This window comes from Myripristis murdjan, chromosome 1, assembly GCF_902150065.1.
Source record: "Myripristis murdjan chromosome 1, fMyrMur1.1, whole genome shotgun sequence".
Classification (NCBI taxonomy): Eukaryota; Metazoa; Chordata; class Actinopteri; order Holocentriformes; family Holocentridae; genus Myripristis; species Myripristis murdjan.
The window spans coordinates 18,589,466-18,609,985 of NC_043980.1; the positions used below are offsets into that span (position 1 = coordinate 18,589,466).

A 20,520-nucleotide genomic window follows, 5' to 3' on the forward strand; every position below is an offset into this window, starting at 1 on the left:
GCACAATGGCTCTTTCCCCTTACTTTGCCTGATTAAGTGTTAATAAAAAAAATATATTCACAGACACTTCCTGTTCTTAAAAATGTCACTTATCGGTGAAATCATTATCCAACACTGGGTGAGAAAGAGGTGGCCAGTTTCACCGCACAGATCTGTGCGCTGCCATGGAAACCGGTTCTCGCTGCTGTTAAAGATGCCAAGATGATTTTGTAACAGAGGTAGTGTACTAGAGATCCATCTGAGAGACAAACTAACTCTTTCATTCCTTAATATATGACTGACGCTCAGTGAAATCTGTCTTCCCCTCAGATCAGACCAAGATTATGTCCTCAGCTCACCCACTTCCCAAATTCATACAGTGTGAAGTAATACAATGAAAAATCTAAAAGTTGCTATAATCATCGAAAGCTGTCTTGTCTTACTTGACTACACAGCCTGTTGATGAGTGGGAGCGAAATGATGGAAATGATAAATTGGTTTAATGACACTTTTCTTGCAAACTACAAATAGACCCTAGGAGTGTTTTTAAAGACAATACATTTTGTGCATCTTTCTTTTTGAAACCCATTTGACCAGAGGCTGACCTGAAACACTACCTGATACATTTTTGCTTTGAATTCAGTCGTCAACCTGTCTCCGTATTAGCACAGCACTGTAGGACTGTGAATAATCAACGTGACAACTGCAAGTGCAAAGTCGTGAACATGCTGGCAGCTTGATATGTTATACTGGGGTGTGCCACACACACGCACACACACACACACACACACACACACACACGCACACACACACAAAACCCCACCCACCCTGACTTTCTATCTCTCTATCATGGCATCAGCAAGGTCGCCCTTATCTCCTAGGAGACAGGTTTTTAGAGAAAGCCACAGCGGTATTTTAGGACTGACAGAGAGGGGATGGATGACTGGTTTCACCTCACCTGCCAGTTCAGTCAGAGCTGAATCTAAGCTGTTTTTGTCAGGGGAGTGGTGAAGTGAAGACAGCTATAATTCACTGTTTGAGTTTAACAGTATTTTGGTTTTTATAAAAAAGAAAACTGAGGGAAGATGTCAGGGACCATCAGAAAAAGACAAGTTTTAGACATGTGCAAGTCTAGATCAGGGGTTTTCCCTCTGTTTTAGATGGATGGGACATATGCTCTGTGTTCCACTCCTTTTTTTTTTAGGAGATTTGCCCCTGTTCTGCCTTCACTGCTGGTTGGCAAGGATTTAGAGTGATGGATTGTGTTTGCCTGGTTCCTCCCTCATCCATTTTCACTGGCAAGAGGCCAGAGTATTGCGCTGTGAGATTGAGACAGAGAAATAGAGTGTGACATTGTGTGTGTGTGTGTGTGTGTGTGTGTGTGTATGTGTGTATTTCTGTATGCATGTGACTGTCTTTTCCCTCTGCAGCACTTTACAAGTTCCACCTGGCACCAGTTCATACACACGCACACATACTGTACACACACTGCACAGCATACTTGAATGCACAGGTTGCAGTGAGTGCTGTATGAAACAGTGACTAGGAGGATTTTGCTGTGACTCAGATTGCACACCCACGCCCAGATATATTTCCTTAAGTCTCACCCAATAGCTGCCGTGGCTTCAGAGCTCTAAACAAAAATTCTAGGCTATAGCAAAGATGGTGACCCTTTTTTTTATAATGGCTAGACTAACTTTTTCAGTCAGTCTCAGTAGAGCGATAAATGAACTGCTTTGGTAGGCTAGTACTAATGATTGATGCTGGAGATTGCAGCACTCTGTCGTAACAGACTTTTCTTGAAACACTGTGATTTATGGTCTCATGCCTGTCAACTTGCCCCTCCACCCACACGTGATTGAAGTCGATCCCAGTAGTCTTAACAGGTTTCCTCTTGCCTAATCCTCATTTGTGACCATCATTATCAGCTCATTGTGGTTGGATGGATTAACACGTATCCACGGATGCCCTTGGTTTAGGCCTAATGCTTTCACCAATTATGCTTTACAAGCTCAAATCGTCTGTGTGGAAGAGGGAAGATCAAGGCACGCCGCTTATCCATACTGAGATGCCAGATGTCTCCATTTTGTTGTTGGCTTTAACTTCAACTCTGATTATGTTCTGTTTGATAATCATCTGAGTTGTCATTGCTAATCTGAAATATTTATAGAAAAGATTCCCAGAATAACAACAAAATGGGTTCAATTCATCATTTTATTTATTTTTTTATTTTTTTGTAGCAGGCATTTATCAACTGATAGTTATGCCACTGTGCTAATTTCATTTCAGTAGGGACACAAACATAGTGCGTCCCTACTGTTTCTGCACTCAAGTCCCTTCTGGTCAGGGACAGAGAGAACAATTTGATAAAATCTATCTGGTGCTTCAGTTTTCAGTGGGTTCTCTATAATAGGCTGTAGATCATCTATAATGTAGGCAAGTACACATTTGTTTCACAAAAATGATGAACATCTACTCATCTACTTCATGTACTGGCAACCAAACTAATGATACAGCGAGAGCTAAATGGGCATCTCTCCTTCTTCAGGAGCTTACTGAAAGTACAGGCAGTGCACTGATGACAGTTTTCTGCCCCCTTTCTATTTTCTCTCCTCTTTGCATTATTTTGTCTCTGCAGAGAAATTCCAGCATTTCCGGGAGCACCCGAGGCATGTACCAAGTGTCCGATCGACGTTCATCCCCAAGCACAGGGTAAGTCAGCACACCACAACCACAACCATTCCACATTATATTCAATTTTTTTTTTTTTTTTTTTTTTGTATGATCAGTAGGTCTCTCTCTGAGTTGGAGTATCAAGTCGTTGAGATTGTAATGAGGACTGAAATCAAACCGACCCTGGGGACGGCTGTGCCATAAGTGGCTTTAGATAAGAGTATTTAGTACAAGTATAGAGACCCCGACATAAGTCGCTCACTAGTACACTAAACCATCATGAAGTAAGGAGAGGAGGATTATTAGAGCTCCCAATTGCCATATTACACACAGTGTAGTTAGGAATTATTTTTCTTTAAAATAATTGTAATACTAATAATCATATTTTAATAGAGAAGTAGAGCGAAGGGCCAGGCAGTTGGGGAGCTTTGCAGTGTCCTGTGTGAGGATTTTGAGCTGGCATGGGGGCTCAAACCAGGGACATACAAGTTACAAGAGGGTCGATCTTACCATCGTGTCACCACTGGATCAGTGCTGTGCTTCATTACTTTTCAAAAAACAAAACAAACAAACAAACAAACAAACAAAAAAACAATGATCTGGGATTAAGTTACTTGTTAGCAGCAAGGCATGAGACAGAATACAAATTGGAAGATTAGTGCAGTGAGCTGTACTTTTGTAAAAATGCTATTCAAAATGTAATAATATGTTTGTTTGTTTTTTAATTGTTTATTTAGTGCCAAGAGAATTTCTGAATTAGCTGTTAATCTAGCAGCTCATGGCTGTTAAATTGACTGTGTGCATCAGATTATGGCAGCATGCAAAACTGGATGCTTAGTGATAGCAGTCCTATCTCTTGTCCTCTGTCTCTCTCTTCCTCTCTCTCCCTCTCTCTCTCTCTCTCTCTCACACACACACACACAAAACCCAAGCACACCTCATCTTTCTTATCTTGTAAGCTGCTGAAGGTACAGTAAACACAGTGTGTCAGTTATGTGGAAAATATAACAGAATCCCATGAGTCCTGTAACTTTCCCATCACAGTTTAGTGTGTACGCTGCCTGTGGCTTTTGGGGTACAACTTGTCAGTCTTGTGAAAAAAGCCTGTAAGCACAGCAGTGCAGTGACAACACCTCAGAAACACAATGAAAACACAGTGACAGTGCCTGACGTCACAACCTCCATGATTGTGCGGTGGCAGAGCAGGTCATATTCACTGTTACAGATAAAACACACAAGTGTAGCCTGACACCAGTTTTTACTGCTTTATGACTTGTGTGGTTCTACTGTTGTTTGTTTCTCTCATATTTTCAGCACTTAGTCATCTAGCCCAATAAGTGATACATAAACACAGGGAATCCTAGTGGCTAAGCTGTCTAAGGTGCTTAATATAGTGGGTATGAATCCGGTTCCTATATTTCTTCACTATACAATGAGGGGAAAATGCCCAAAATACTTTGAAACAACTAAAGTATTAACGCAAGAGCCATGCTCTAACATCATGACTCACCTCTTATGGACTGCTGTCTGATTTTAAAACCACAAATTATTTAATTGAAATGATTGAAAAACAAAACCTCAAATAGGCTCTGACAAACAATTTAGGGCTAGAAGCTGTATGTTAAAAAAATGACTATTTTTCATCTCAGCCAGCAATAAATTTGCATCCTTGCACTTAGGCTAATCTGAACATATGTTTTTTGGAACAAGGAATCAATTCAGAGACCTTAACAGTTTTTCTGTCAAATATAATGGTACAGTGTTAAAGGAAAAATATTCTGTTGGACCAGTGTATGTCTGATGTGACGATGGCCCACTCTGTCATTGGGAAGTTCCATTCAAAGAGAAAATATTTGCCAAGAATATCCAGATTCCTCGATAAAGAAACCATGAGGACACTGGCTCTATCATTAGTCCAATGCCACTATGATTACACCTGCATAACTTGGTACAGTGATATTACTATACCACGTTATGCAGAAGACAAGCAGAAAATAAGCCTCAAAAGGCCCAGAATACATGAATGAGGGTCGTCCTTAATCTTAGTCCACGTACACACATTGGTCCAAACCATTTTAAAACTGGCTCCCTGTGGAAGGTAGAGTTCAACAATTAAAACTTTTTACATGGTTTATGTCCATATTATTTTTCCAGATATTTTCAGTTTATTGGGGATTCCCATGGCCTGAATACAAGAGCTAGTGTATGTAACCTGAAGCAACCCAATCTTAAAAATAAAGCAGGGAGAAGTACATTCCTCTATACGGGAACAAAATCCTATACAAAATTAAATCTGTTCATACTTTGAACAGTTTTAAAGAACAACTGAAGAACTGGATGCTGAACAAGTTATCAGGATAAAATATCCAGCTCGAGGTATTTAGGCCGGGTTTTACTTATTTATCTTGCTTTTTTTTGTTTGTTTGTTTTGTTTCTTCATTTATTTATTTACCTGTGTGTATTAGGGTAAAATATGAGTTATCAGCTTCAGTTTCTTGATATTACCAATTCTTGCCTGCCACCCAGCCATAAATTTCAAGGACTGCAATGGAAATAAGTCATGTGACTTTATTACAACTAATCGCCGACTAATTTTATTGTACTGTATGCACATTTGTGTACTGTGTTTTTAATTAGTCTAATAAAAGCAATCAATCAATCCATCAGTCAGTATCGTGCAGATTTCATTTCATTCTATGAGATTGTTATTGGTGCGCTGAGATGAATGTGGGATGTTGCAGCTGCATTTTTAGGTGTTTTTTTTTTGTGAATGGAAGTTTCTGGACCTTAGACACATGGAGGTATTCCATAATCTTTTGACTAATACAGCTGTCATTCCGTTTTGTTATGTGAATGTGTGTCCTACCGTAAACGTCACACTGACCCTCTCAGGCCTTTCCCACTGAATCATGGATGGCATTACTCAGACGGTGCCCTCGCAGCAGCGCTCAAAGCCTTCTGTCTCTGGTTACTCATTAAGTATGCTAAGTTTGTTATAACTGTAGCTATTTTTAGCACTCTGCACATAAATGGTCTTCATGTTGGGTGCACAGCAGATTTACTGACTTATTGACACCGGCTTAACCAGATATTTATGCAACAACCAGTGCTTTGCATGCGTCAGTTTTGCACCAGAATGGCTCTGTTGCTCACATTCAGTCCCAAACAGGAAACTGTATCACCATGCTGTAATCTGATTAATGATCTTTGCCCAGTCAGCTAGCTCCCCCGATTGATCATGCTCCACTGAAACAAATTGTTATCGCTATAGCTTCGGCCAGTGCTGCTTAGTTAGGTAGATTAAAACTGTGACAGTCATCATTAGCAAACATATTCCTGATCATTTGTTTTTTATTTTCAGAGTAACAAGTTGTTGAGCTGGTCTTTCTCCTTTCATTTGCCAGTTTCTCCTCCTACACACACACAATATGATTGGTAGAGAAGTGCTGCATAATGAGAATGTTGGTCCTTAAATAATAACATGCCGGCAATTATTTTAGCAATTATTTTCTGCAGTGTGTTTTCCTGGGTAGCAGGAAAACACACTGCAGGGTGCATTTTGAATTACATAAAACCTATTTATATAGTTTTTCATCATTCTATCTATCAATCTATCTATGTATTGTCATTACTGTTCTGTCTTCTGTTCTATTTTATTTATCTATTTTCTTTGTAGTTTTTGGTGTTTCTTGGGAAATTCTCAGATTATATTATTTCCGTAGTAAACCCCAGGCCCGTCATTCTGGCTGTGTTGTATTTACTCTGATCCTACCAGCAGTCAGGAGGGTGCACATGTGTCATTCATTAGCATTATTTAGCGGAAGGGTGAAGTAGAGCCGCTCATGTTTGCTTTACAGTCATTTCATTAGGCAGCAGATGACATCGCAATTACCACTTTATCATTGTGCGCATTTCCAAAGTTAATATAATGAAAGGACTGCGGTTTGATGTTGATGGATCTAAACTCATCTTGGTGCCATAATGTGCAGCTCATCAGGGCAGTGACAGTGCTGAGAGTCTGCAGCTGGCAACATGCAGTCTCACCTTCAATTCTCTCTCTTTTCTTTACTAGTTTGATGCAGAGAGACGCTTTGTTTCTCTTTGGTATGCAAAAACAAACTCAGATGGACATAACCAATTACATATTTTCCTGTTAAGATAATAGCTTTGCTTTTTGTGCACTGTGTGCTTGTTGGGTATTGTTCATAGTCAGCAGTGTTGCTTTTACTTTGACTGTAGCTGCATTTTAAACCCTAAGCTCTCTGTAAGCATTGGGCACTGGATAATCGTAATTGTATAAATTGTATGAAACTGATCTTTTTTCTACAAAAGTAACTGAGTATCTTTCACTTGGAGTACATTTTAAATGAGCTATGTTCTACTTTAACTTAGTATTTTTTCGGCTACAATTTTACCTTTACTCAAAGTGTTTCAACGAGGTAACAGCATAGCATGATTGGGATGTTTTTGGTACTCTTTCCGCCACTGAAAACAGAAGTGCTTGGAAGGAAGAAATGGCAGAGAACGAACAATGTCCTACTTTCTGAGAAGATGATATTTGTAACTGCTCATTATTTGTGTTCGGAGGAAGGTTATTTTAAGTGCTGTTGCAGTCTGTAAAAAAGCTGCCCTTTTTGTGCTATAAATCCTCTGAAATGCAGCTTTTCCTTGTCAGTCACACTAATTTGTGGCTCATTTTGCTTGAGTCTTTCGGTGCCTCTGCTGCTTTTAGAGTAACATGTTTTTTTAATTTTCTCAAATTCAGAACCAACAACATAGATTAAGAATTAAGATTCAAATGAACAGTATACCAAAGCCTTTCTATCTGGAATCAACCTGCTATGAAGGTTTTACATGTGTAACTGTAGAAATAAAGTCTTAATTATTTGTGGTGTGTGTCATTAGATGATTGCAGTCACATTTAATAATAGTATCCAGGCAATAAGGTTTTCATTAAAGTCTCAGGTGGAAACAATTTGCCCCCCTTGTATGCCTCCTCTTGGACAGATTAAAAACAGCATGCAGTTAAGATTGTTCTCTTAGCTGGGGCTACCTATCTCCACATGAGATGGCATAATAATCATAATATAAGTTATTTTCATTCATGTTTGAAAGTAATTGATTGTCCGTTAAGTGATAGGCATGGTGTGATTGTTATAAAAAAAAAAAAGTGCACAGTGCCACTAGACCACAGAAGCACCACAAACATAGGCTTTTTGAAGGTGTTCAAGTTCAAATGCTACTTGGGGTTGGCACAGTGTAAGAATTTTAAGGGGTTCCAGTTTTTTGTGGCTGGTTATGGCGGTGATATTCTTAACTACTTGCATATAAAATGGGAATACAAGAATTAACACACCAAGAGACAGGCTTTGACTATAAAGACAGCAACAATCAGAGTGGGCTAATCCATCTAATCGATAATACAACACAATTAAATTCAAGTTACATGTGTGTCCACATCACACCACATCTTAAAAACGATATGAGAGCAAAGTGACGTGTAATTCAGAGAACTGAGTTCCTGCACAGACAAATTTTATATTGTATTCTAGCAACCTGATCAGACATGTTTGAGATATTTCCAAATGTCTGTATGGAGGTGAGGTCGCTGAGGCATCAGTGGTGTCCCAGTTAAGGCAATATATCGTGGTTTTAAAGGCTGCATGACAGTGAAGGGATACAGTTTTCTGAACTTATTTGACTGTTCTAGCTGTTCTGTTATTTCCCTCTACCGGCTTGGTTATCATATCCACATTACTGATTGTTTATCAAAAATCTCATTGTGTAAATATTTTGTGAAAGCACCAACAGTCATTCCTATTGTGTCTTTACATTCTTCTCCCCGCTGCAACCCTGTATACATGTACTTCAGCAACATGCTAAAATAAGAATTGAAACACACACACATACACACACTAAGTCTAATCTGGATCAGTGTACATGCTCAAAATATGTTTTCACTTCCACCTTTAACAACAGTGTTCTGTACATGAGCACGTCCTGAGGCATCTGAAGCGTACCAAATTGCATGCAGTGTATGTCTTATTGAGACTTAACTTGGTGACCAGATCTAGCTGCCCATGCTCTACAGATTTGCTACGACTTGTTCCACCAAAGTGATTTGTTTTTGGTTGGAGATATGGGCATAGACTATGCGGTACATAGCTCATATTGTGTGTGGTCACCTGGAGAAAATCGAATGAAATGTTTATCCCATTACTTGTACTTCCTGGAAAATAGTTTATGTTTAGTGGCGAGCTCATGCCGCTCCAGTTAGCGAAAATAAAAATTCCAACCAATAAAACTATCACAGGTTTTGAAACGGTCCTGCCCCTCCAGATGAAACCGTTTCAATCTTTAACTGATATCCCATTGATTCACACTTTTGAATGTTACCTCCCTGCGTAATGGCACACCCCAACATCCATTTTCAACAGGAAATACAGTAAATAAAATCAAGGAAGCATGACAGCATTTCATGAAGGAGAGTGACTAAATTGACAAACTGGACATGCACATCCTGCTCTACTTGCCTCTGATTGGCCAGTTATTCATGCTTAGTCTCTCCCTGTCATGAGGTCCTCCAAATGAGGTGACCACTGGGCCACTTTGCTATCCTCTGTGTGACATGCCAAAATTGAAAAATCACTTATTCAGTCAGCGTTCATGTTTTTTTTTTTTTATTTAGTAATCTCACTCATCACTCACTCCTTTCCTTTTTTTTCCCCACAGGGCATCAGGGCGCCTCAAGTCAGTCTCACAGGGCTCTGGAGGTTACGACAGTGACAGTGTAGAGATGCATCCCATGGAGGAGTGTCCCGAGGCCCAGTACTACCATGTCCAGTGCCGACTGGGTGAGGGAGGTTACGAGCGTTCCCCCGGGGGAGGAGGTGGTGTGTCTCGGAGCTGGGGTCTCCGAAAACAAGCTATCCAGAACTGGCAGCGGCGGCCATACCGGAACAGCACTGAAGGGGAGGAAGGAGACGTATCAGATGTGGGTTCCCGCACCACCGAATCAGAGGTGGAGATGTGGGAGCAGGAGAGGAGGGCCGTGGCAGAGGTCCAACAGTCTGCTGCCCCGTACCCTCACCACGGCCGGGCCGGCTACCGTGCTAACGCAGGTAAGGGTACTCAGGCCAGTAAAAACTGCCCCATTGTGCTATAGCTCATACACACAGTGATCATTCCTGTCTGGTTGCCATCCAGCCAGCAGTGAGTCTGACTGAAGTGCTGAGACACACTGGAGCCCAGATTAACAGCCTGGCAGTGTAATAGTTTGCTTTGAGATTACTCCCACGGGAACAATGACTGATGTGGATCTGGGTCAGGATGAGTTGTAGTTATGGGTTTGGTAAAGTTAGGGGAGCTGTGCCAACCATGGACTGCCCAAAGAACATTCTACAAATTGAGTCTGGATCAGCCATGACTTTCTGTGGAAAAAATGTGGGGCAAAGGTCTCACATCTCCACGTCTGTCACAACAAACAAAGCAGTGCATTAACCACTATTCCTATATACTATATTGTACTGTACTCATTCAGTTGTGTGTGTTTCTCCCCCCGTACTATAAGCTTTGAGCTTTTATGTAAGAGCCATATAACAGAGGCAGTCTTGTCCACACAACACAGATTGTGCATCTCTCTCTAAACTCATTGCTGCTGCCCTCCATTTTCTCCACCTGCTGTTGTATTCATGAAAAATACCAGGTGTAGCATGGCAGTCCGGGAAGGAGCAAAACTGGGCCAGAGCCCTGTGACAGATTTGTCTGGACTGCTATGACTGTCCCATAAACACAAATAGATTCCTCTCACATAATATTCAACATGTTACTGACATTCCTACGCTCTGTCGTAGTCCTCCTTATTGGGAGAGTCCTTGCCAGGTTTTATCAGATGGTATGCATCTACAAGCACAGTTTCTTCAAGCATATAACACACAGATTGGCTGTTCAGTTCATTTGGCAATCTTGAGCGTAGGAGGTGTGTGTGTTTGTGTTTGTGCATGTATGTGTGTGTGTGTGTGTGTGTGTGTGTGTATGAGAGAGAGAGTGAAAGAAAGCAAGTGAGAGAGCAAAAGAGTGTAAGCATTGGTTCATAGCCCTGTTGCTTTCAAGATGACGCCTTCCAAGGCCAAGGATGAGTTGACTCATCCAGGAGCATTTTTGCTGGGAGGAATAAGCTTGAGTTGGATTGGACGCGAGGTATCAACCAATACATAGACATAAATAGATGCAAAAGAAGTGGGAAAAAAAGAAACATTTTTATGCACCCGGAGTGTTTGAGGTTGAAAGTTGGCGCCACCATGTGACAGAATATCAGAAAAAGAAGTAAAAAAAAAAATATATATATATATATATATGCATGTGGTGTAGTGTGTGAAGTTGAAAGTTGGCGCCACCATTTGACAGAATACCATTTTTAACATTTCATTAGTGTGCAAATTGTTAAATGCCTCTTTTAGAAATGTTGGCTGCAAAAATAACTTTCAAATCATGGAATATTCTCTCTCTGAATTTAAGTGTTGTGTTTAGTTGAATTGCACCTCTACAAGAGGCTCAAAGTATCCAGCTGCTGAATAGCAAAAATAAATTGTGCATCAGATATTAAGACAAAGTGTTGCTCCCCCTTCCCACAGCACGGTCTGAAGGCGTCTACAATAAGCCATGCCGCCATGAGAAGAGCCCGTCTAAATCCAATGAGGTCATCAGCCCAGAGATCCTGAAGATGCGTGCAGCCCTTTTCTGTATCTTCACCTACCTGGATACTAAAACCTTACTGAGGGCCGCTGAGGTCTGCCGTGACTGGAAGTTTGTGGCCCGTCACCCGGCAGTGTGGACCAGAGTGCTGCTGGAGAACGCTCGCATTTCTTCCAAGGTGAACGCTGTGATGCTGTACGCAGTCAATATTCAAAGCGCCTGGCGAGGCAGGTTTACTCCATCTGGCTGATCACCAGTTTGGAATAGTAGCATGCGCTGAAGTAAACAATGTTGTCTTTGCAGCATATAGCATTCATGCTCACTCATGCTGATGTCTGCCTCTCAGTTCCTGGGCACACTGTCTCAGTGGTGCACTCAGACGCACTCGCTCATCCTGCAGAACCTCAAACCACGACAGAGGGGCAAGAAGGAAACCAAGGAGGAGTACCTCAAAAGCACACGGTGAGACACTCACAGTGGAAACAACCATACACACATACTGCTAAGGCTGTAAAAAGTTATATTGTTACCGTGGGATCTTTATTGTAATAGATTTGGAATTGGAAATCACACTGCGTTGAAAATCATTCATAGTGTTAAACTACTGACTGATTTTTCGTGTTGTTTGACGGCAGCATTCCATTAGAAGGTATAAGACGGAGAGTTGAGATAATCATGTAGCAGTGCTCTGATACCCAGTGACATACTGTTGGTATAGGTGTGTGTGTGTGTATGTGTGTGTGTGTGTGTGTGTATGTGGGTGTGAGGGAGATAGACAAGGTAGACTAAAATGTTTTCTTTCTAGAATGATATAGAACTGCAAGGCAACAGGACTTTAACCCCTTCAGCTACCTCCCACTGCAACCTTTTTCTCTCTTTTTGTGTGTGCATGTGTATGTGTATGTGCACGTGTGTGTTTGTAAATATGTGCTTGTCCCTTATCAGTGTATGAATGTGCAGACTCAGAGTTCCTTTCTCATTTCAGCATACTCTGACGACAGTGTACTCTCTCTCCGGCTGCTATCTCCATATTCCCATGAAAATATAGGATGTATTTTTCTATTTAGTTTTGGGTTTCAAAATTTCTGCAGAATATATGACACCTCAGAGGTGCCTCTTAATTTTGCATACATTGCATGGTCTTGGTGTTTTGCCAGATAATGGTTGTGGCAAAAATTGCAGATATTTTGTTATATGCCTTAAAAGATTGAGGCGCTCTGCTCATTTCGTTGTCGTGTTTTCTGTCATCCTCCTCTTGCCGTCCCATCTCAGTGGCTGTCTGGAGGAGGGTCTGGAGGCCATACTGAAAGCCACAGGAAGCAACCTACTGATTCTGAAGGTATCTCACTGCCCCAACTTGCTGACCGATCGCTCCCTCTGGCTGGCCAGCTGCTACTGCCGAGCCTTGCAGGCTGTAACCTACAGGTACACCGCCACACTGTGATCTTTACTCATTCATAAAGCATTGTAGGGGGGTGGGTGTACATGTCTTAGTGCAGTTCCCTGATGTTACACTGATGTTTATGGTCATGTCATCAGTGCATGGTTTCTCCAGTGCATCTTGGTCCTGAGTTTTTTCCAGTGATCTTTGGCTCTCACTCAATCCACTCCCCCTCCACTTGCGCTTCCTCATCGGAGCTTTACACCATCTCTAAATGGAAGTGCACATGCAGAAGGAAGGAATAAACATTATACAAATGTAGCATCCATCTTGCTAACATTATATTGTCAAGCATTGTTGTTTCCCCCCCACAGTCTTCCCACTTGGCTTTAAATATCATGGAATAGCACTGAAAAACAGGGGATGATCATTTTGTTACTAAGTTTAAAGGACATGCAGATATTATTGACAAATTAAAACCATCCAAAATTTATCTTATAGCGTAAGTACAACGGCATACTAAGGTCAATGTAGGGAGAAAAAAAATTACTGTGTTGTATCTAAGAGAGGTTATTTTAGTGAAGCTACACTTTTGCAGAGACATTTCAAAAGACGAAGGACCTTAGACCTTTTTTTTAGACCGTTTTTGCTTTTGTTTTACAAAAACAGGATCTTAGCAAGAGATGTGTCTAACAGTAGCTATGGCAACAGCTGCTCCCTGCCTCATGTAGTGAGTGTCAAGAGTGAGTGACAAGAGAGTTTAGCTATGGTTTTAGACTCTCTTCTTATCAAGGATTTGCCTGGACATTTGTGAGTGTGACTCCATTAGGGGTGTCACTCCTTATCAAAATGCTAATGGAGAGGAACCCATTTGGGAGAGGCCCCTTTTCTTACAAATGACCTTACAATGAAGATCATCTTGGAAAACCACACTTTTAAGCTCTGGCTATGACTTCGCTCCACCAGAGGATAGCACTTGACATATCACTTGCATTCAATATGGGTTGAACATAGACATGAATTATGTATATTTGTTATATCGCAGGAGTGCCACAGACCCAGTTGGCCAGGAGGTGATCTGGGCCCTCGGGGCAGGCTGCAGAGACATCATCTCCCTGCAGGTGGCACCACTGCACCCATGGTAAAAGACTGGCGAAAATACCTGTGGATTTTTTGCTTTTTACCAAATACTGTGTGCATTATGAAGACTATGCTTCTGTCTCTTTCAGTCAGCAGCCAGCTCGCTTCAGTAACCGATGCCTTCAGACCATAGGAAGATGCTGGCCACACCTGCGTGCTCTTGGTGTGGGTGGGGCCGGGTGTGGCATCCAGGGGCTGGCCTCACTGGGTAAACAGAATCACATACATTGAATAGAAGTGTGTACAGAACAGTGTATACAGTCATCATTCACTACACGGTGCAAACCATGTGAGGGATGGCAGCTACTTGAACAATAATACACAACAGGGGGCGCAATACATCACATAGCACATATGTCATGCAGCTCAGCCTCAAGTGTATTATAACAGTTATACCACAGTTTCATTGTTAGTTTGTTACTGATTGTTTATGATTCGCTGCTGAGAAAAGGATTTCAAGAAAAATAGTTCCATCTACGGCCTGATTTTTACGGGGTTTCAGTTCAATAGGTCAGACATCACTTTGTGTCAGCTTAGTTAATCAAGTTAAATAAGGCGGAGTGATACAATGCCAACATCAGAATGCCTCAGCCAATCAAAATGCAAGATTGTAACTAACAGTGGTACAATCTGCTATTACACACTTTGTATTTGTAGGTAATCTGATTGCTTGCAAATGCTGACAAGTTAAATCTAGTATTTTCAGTATAGGTAACCTCTTTGATTTATAGCCAGTAAATTGTTCTTTGATATCTTCTTTTCTAAATTACATTTTCAAATAAAAATAAATCATATGAAGTTACTACAATTGTTTTTCCCTCACACTTTCTCATCAAATCAAATCGCTCCATGTAATTGTCTTGTTGCTGTTTACACACAAGGGGATGCACTTGTTTTTCTTACTTACTTTCTTTACTTCTTTACTGTTCTTACTTACTTTACTGTATAATATTAGATCTTTGTTATGTGCCATCAATGATATCATATTACTCTATCATACTGTCTTATTTTTTAAAGAACACTCCTGTAAGCGCTGTCTTAGAAGTAAGTTGCAAGCAAATTCAAACACTACTATCATTGTCTCTTTATCCAGTGAAAGTGAAAAAAGTAACATTTGTGGCTTGATGGTAGAAAAATGCTGTGTGCTTAGGGCACAAATGGCCATCAAAGCTGAGAAAAAGAAAGTACAGATAGTGCAAAGAAGGAACAGATGACGAGAGTTCAGTCTGTGTCCTGTAACTACCTTTTTATCTGAGAGAGACAAAAACGTCTTATGGAGCAGTGTGGAGTATAACAAAACATTGGTTTCTTTCTGATATTATTTATAGACGCTCCAGAAAAACGCGGTTATGCAATCGCATGAATTCGCATAAATCACCCAAATGTCGCTGATTATGTGGGGGTCAGTTGTTTTCCAAAAGGGCGCATAATCCCTGCAATAATCGCAAATTCCCACGGAAAATATGCGAAATATGCGGGTCTTGCTTGATTTCATAATTTCCGCATTTCCGCAAAAATGAAGAAAGCTAATCAATCTCATTTGCACATTACATTATTGCATAGCAATATAGTATTCAATGGTTCTAAAATATGATATTGCACTGAACAGGGTTCCCACAAATGGTGCAATAAGGCTCTTAAACTATTTAGACCTATAGGTTTGGCTCATTGAGAGCTGTTATTTCTAGATTTTAGAGTTGATGTTCAACAGTTGAGTTTAAACTGTTTTTGAAAACATTGTAGCAGATGGTTTGTTCTACCGCAATTTATACCTCAGCAGGAAACATGTTTTATTTTTGACAAATTTGTGATTGATGAATGTTTAAGCCATGCTTAAGTTGATAAAATAAAATAAATTAAACATTACCAGCACCTTCTGTGATGTAGCTTGCTTCTAGTATGCCTGTCTATCATAGGATATCTTTAACTATCTTTATCTTTAACTCACCTTTTTTTTTCCAGTTCCCGCATATTTCGCATCTTTTCACATATTTCACAATTATTCGCATACTTCGCAACTTCCCGCAATTTCACCACATAAAATGACATAAAAAGCCCGTATATTTAATCGCATAATCAAAGAATCAAGGATTTTAGTCCGCATAATCAAGGATTTTTGGCCGCGTTTTTCTGGAGGGTCTATATTTAGATGTAAAATAATTGTCCATCCTTCATATACTGGCTCCTTGACAGTTGGACAAAGAAATGCACCAAAACCACAAAAAATGACAATTGCTCTTGTACTTAGTAGTGTGAGAGAATCTACTTGCACTTCAGATAGTGCATTTGATGTCTCCTTTTATAATGGTTAGGGCATAGCTACCTTGGACCTGTTGGGTCCTAAGACCAAGCCTTATATTTTTTTCATGTAATTAATCAATGGACTTTCATGGTCAAAATGATAAATGTACTGTTAACAGTTCCTTGGTGTTTATCTCCCACTTTAGCCTTTGCTGTTTATCATTACCTTTTCCTCCATTCCTCTATTTATTCCACCCTCTTCTTCCCCATCTCTGTATTTCTCCTCCCACCTCCCCTCGCCTGCTGCCAGCGAGGAACTGCATGCGTCTGCAGGTGCTGGAGCTGGACCACGTGAGTGAGATCAACCAGGAGGTGGCAGCAGAAGTTTGCAGGGAAGGCCTGAAGGGCTTGGAGATGCTGGTTCTCACCTCCACACCAGTCACTCCCAAGGCTCTGCTCCACTTCAACAGTGAGTTTGAACAGAACAGATTACTGCACAGAGTACAGTACGTGCATTTTTATGGTGCATTCACAGCATGCTTTACAGTTCACAAATACACAGTCCTTCTGAATCAGGACTAAGATAGTATTGGTTGTACAGTACTATACTATACAGTACTATAGTGTTCATTTAATGTACTGTATGTCAGTTTCTACACTACATGTACATATAATATGTCTTCATGCAACATTTGTGTGTTATATAACAAAAAGGTATACATCTATCAGTCATATTACACCTACTACTTTAATTTGTACTATCTATGGCTACCAGCCATATAATCTGCATTAAAGGAAGCAATTATGGTCATGGTTAAAATTATATTGAAGGGTGAGGTTAGTTTTTAGTGTAGGCAACTAAAGCTTTGCTTAAGGTAAGGTAACTGGAATGTAGCATAGCTTGCTTCATCAAGAAGTGGCTACACAACCACAAACATCCTAGACTCAAGTGTGACCATCCACAGCTTTCTGTGCGGGTGGACAAAGACCATCGTGAGAGTGGGCAGCCTATGACAGAGGACACTGTCCGGTCCTCTGACCATCAAGGACAGTCGCTCTCGTCCACTGCCCAAAGGTCAGAATGCCATGGTGCACCACTGAGCGGAGCCGTAGATCCTTCTTACCTGCCGCCATCAGACTCTTCAACTCTGTAACTGCTGCAACAACATAGTTTCTCCTTCTGGAGATCAGTAAAATACTCTATGTATATATGTATTTAATTAAACCAATTTGGCTAATATTAGGTTAAGCTTTTGGTAATAAGAAAATGTCTTTGCATGATTAGGGAACCAAAAGCAAACGTATCCTCCGTCCACCACCCCCCAGCCACCATGTCCTTACTTTGTACTGCTCCATTTAAATGTCAAACTACTGCCTGTTTTAGTCACATGAGGTCTGTTTTCTGTTTCACCTGATTCAAGAATATCCTAAAAAAAAAAATTAGGATGCATTTACTTTTTGTATCCTGTATGAGAGCACCCTGATTGACACCCATACTCTCTCCACTCACGTAGGCGTGTGTCGCAACCTGAAGTCCATCGTTGTTCAGATTGGCATAGAAGACTACTTCGAGGACCCCAACAGCCCTGAGGCAAGGAAACTGTTTGACGAGATGGTCAACAAGCTGCAGGTAACAGCACCTTTATATCTCATACAACACTGAGCCCACACCCAGTTTTCTGTTTGATATGCAGGTATTTCAGATATTGTAACGTCCATAAAGTTGTAAAACCTGAAAAAGGTCAAGACCAAGTTTGTAGTGGGTTTGCACTTTGCATTCACGTCTAGTTTTATGTTTTTGTAAAACAAGATTTCTGTTTCAGTTAGTCCTCAAAATACAGAGAGTCTTGGTATTTCCAGCCCACAAGTCTATGGACTTTTTATACCACACTGTACACATGACTAACTCTTACAATCATCCATCTAACAGCTGTTCAGTGGGTAAGATGCAGCTATTTTTATTACAACTTCAAAATGTTGAAACCACGACTCAAACCTTGAAATCCCCTTGATGGCTGGTGGAAGCGATTGCTGGCAGTAGCTCACTCAGTACGTCGTTTTGTGAGAGGATGTGATACATGCAGGCTCGGGTCACATTCCTTATAGCTGACCATTTGCTGGAGAGATGAGATACAATAGCTGTGAAATCCCAGGGTTTTATTTATGTTTTGTTTCTGTGAGTCAGAAACAGTGTGTCCCTCTTGGATACTACACTGTAGATGGTGGGATGGCTCATTGCAGTTAGGTAACTTCTCCACAGCTACAGCCAAACAATTTATTTTTATTCCAACCTCTTTTTTTCAGTATGCAGTTTAAAGTAAGGCAATTCTCTCCTCTTATATTCATCAGCCCTCTTGAATAGTGACTCTGTAGAGGCGAAGCCTAAGAACAAAGACGAGCATTCATAACCTTCCCTTAATTTTTGCATAGAAAATTGTGCTCAGGATTGTCAGTCAACTAAAACATTATAATACACAAAATGTGGTTGTCACTATACCACAGTACAGCTTTGTGCTTATAACTAAACCAGTGTGGGTTTTCTCATGGTCCATTCTCACCCAAATCTAAAAATCTTAAAAGCTATCACTAGATTGGAATGTTTTTTTTTTTCATCAAGGAAAAGAGGGGGTTGCTGATAGAAAAAAAGAAATCCTTGAAGAGCAGCAAAATGGTTTCTTATTAATATTGTACCGTGAAATTCCTACACCAGTTTCCTTTTCAAGAATTACAGTGGCATTCTGATATCCATCCCTTCTTTTCCTTTCAGGCTCTGAAGAAAAGACCTGGCTTCTCCAAAATTCTCCATGTAAAAGCAGAGAGTCTCTGCTAACATCCCTCGTGCAGCTAAAAGTCGTGGAGGGACTCCATCTTGGCTCTAAGCCATTCAAACAGACCTGGCCGTTTTGAGCCCTCTCCGTGGGGCTCAATCAGTCTGCAGCACCAACAGAAACAATGGAAGACCACAGATCGCCATGACGAACCAGGAAGTTAGCTATACTAAAGGCTCAATGTGCATACTCTATAACTACAAACTTGCAAAAAAAACTCATTTACTATTCCGGGCGGAGAAATCACAATCTCCCTCACTTTCATTATGACAGAACACTGGTCAGGAGGATTATTTGGATCTTAAGTCTTTCCACAATGGCACGATCTATCAAAAAAGGGGCCTGTCTTTAACATGCCAGTTAGGCTCAGAAAGAAACCCCAACAAAACTATCAGATTCTTTATTATCAGTTGTCTTTTGCTTCCACCATACCAACGGATCATGTCGTAACAGAGCCAGACCTCTTCCTATGAATACCTGGAGCTAGGTGATGATGCTGTATGTCAGTGTCTGCATCCACGTGTATGACCTTTAGCTCAGACTACCTTAGACACCAACAACTAGGGGGCAGGAGCACGTTAACAGTGCACAGCATATATAAATTTTCCACTGAGAAGGACATAAAACTTAATAGAAAAGGAAATTGTTTTTGATTTTGCAAGGGATCTCAACTGACTTCTTTGTGCAAGGGCAGAAAATCTCGAGGCAGTGTATGTAGAGGCTTTATGTTTGTGTGTGTGTGCGTGTGCATGTGTGTGTGTGTGTGTGTGCGAGTGTCTGTGTGTTTGTGTGTGTGTGTGTGTGCTTGCATAAAGCAAATGAGCAGGAACAGGATAGATGGGTTTCATCCAGCCTGCCCTGCACTCTGCTGGACTCATCTCCTGTGTGGATGACTTTCAAAAGAAAAAACATATTGCTTCCACCCCGTACAGAGACGTACTGTGCCAAATTCCCGGCTTTGGTGGAGAGAGCGAGGACAACCCTCCTATAATACACAGACAGTCTTCATCGACAGTCTTCTAGTCACTGCATGGTGTGGTTGTCATGGCAGCAATGCATTTTACCTCGTCTCCCATCCTCTGGTTTCTGTGTGAGCAGGATCCTAAGGTTCAGGATCAGGAAAAGGTTGCGCACAGACCTACAGCTCACCTCCCCGGACTCAACGTTTGATTCTGTTCACCGCTCATATCTGAGAGAACAGAACACAGTGTCTGGGTGTTGTTCTTAAACAAGGCTGCAAGTTTATTCATAATGTATTTCTCTCAAAAACAGGTGCCATTTGTAAGAGCATGTGTTTTGTCCTCATTCCATTGAGTGTTTTCTCCAATGTGCCATTAACAGCAAAAACGAGGGACCATGCAAGGCAGATGTTTATCTCTTCAAATCACAAGCAACACAAGTTTAACCCGAGTTTGATGTGAGAGCAAGCAAATGTTACTACTAACAACTGTGCTTCATGTAAGGACATGGTGCATATAGTTCTTCTCTGGGTAAATACAGTGGTGTTTATAAATCATATTTTACCATATTGTGGTAACAGCACCATGACAGTAACATAACAGTGCCATGCAAAGGGCTCGTCAT

At 40.9% G+C, this 20,520-nt stretch overlaps 1 protein-coding gene across 1 annotated transcript in view; it reads left to right on the top strand.

Moving 5' to 3' along the window:
- fbxo41 (F-box protein 41) overlaps window positions 1-19,601 on the top strand; it is a 42,573-nt gene extending 22,972 nt beyond the window's left edge. Inside the window, exons 4-13 of the mRNA XM_030059366.1 lie at window positions 2,618-2,691; window positions 9,385-9,773; window positions 11,286-11,524; window positions 11,693-11,808; window positions 12,619-12,771; window positions 13,773-13,868; window positions 13,957-14,075; window positions 16,419-16,577; window positions 17,623-17,738; window positions 18,876-19,601. Of these exons, the coding sequence (XP_029915226.1) occupies window positions 2,618-2,691; window positions 9,385-9,773; window positions 11,286-11,524; window positions 11,693-11,808; window positions 12,619-12,771; window positions 13,773-13,868; window positions 13,957-14,075; window positions 16,419-16,577; window positions 17,623-17,738; window positions 18,876-18,938 (1,524 nt within the window). The 3' untranslated portion in view covers window positions 18,939-19,601. The remainder of the gene's footprint in view (window positions 1-2,617; window positions 2,692-9,384; window positions 9,774-11,285; window positions 11,525-11,692; window positions 11,809-12,618; window positions 12,772-13,772; window positions 13,869-13,956; window positions 14,076-16,418; window positions 16,578-17,622; window positions 17,739-18,875) is intronic.
- The last annotated feature ends 919 nt before the right edge of the window (window positions 19,602-20,520 follow it).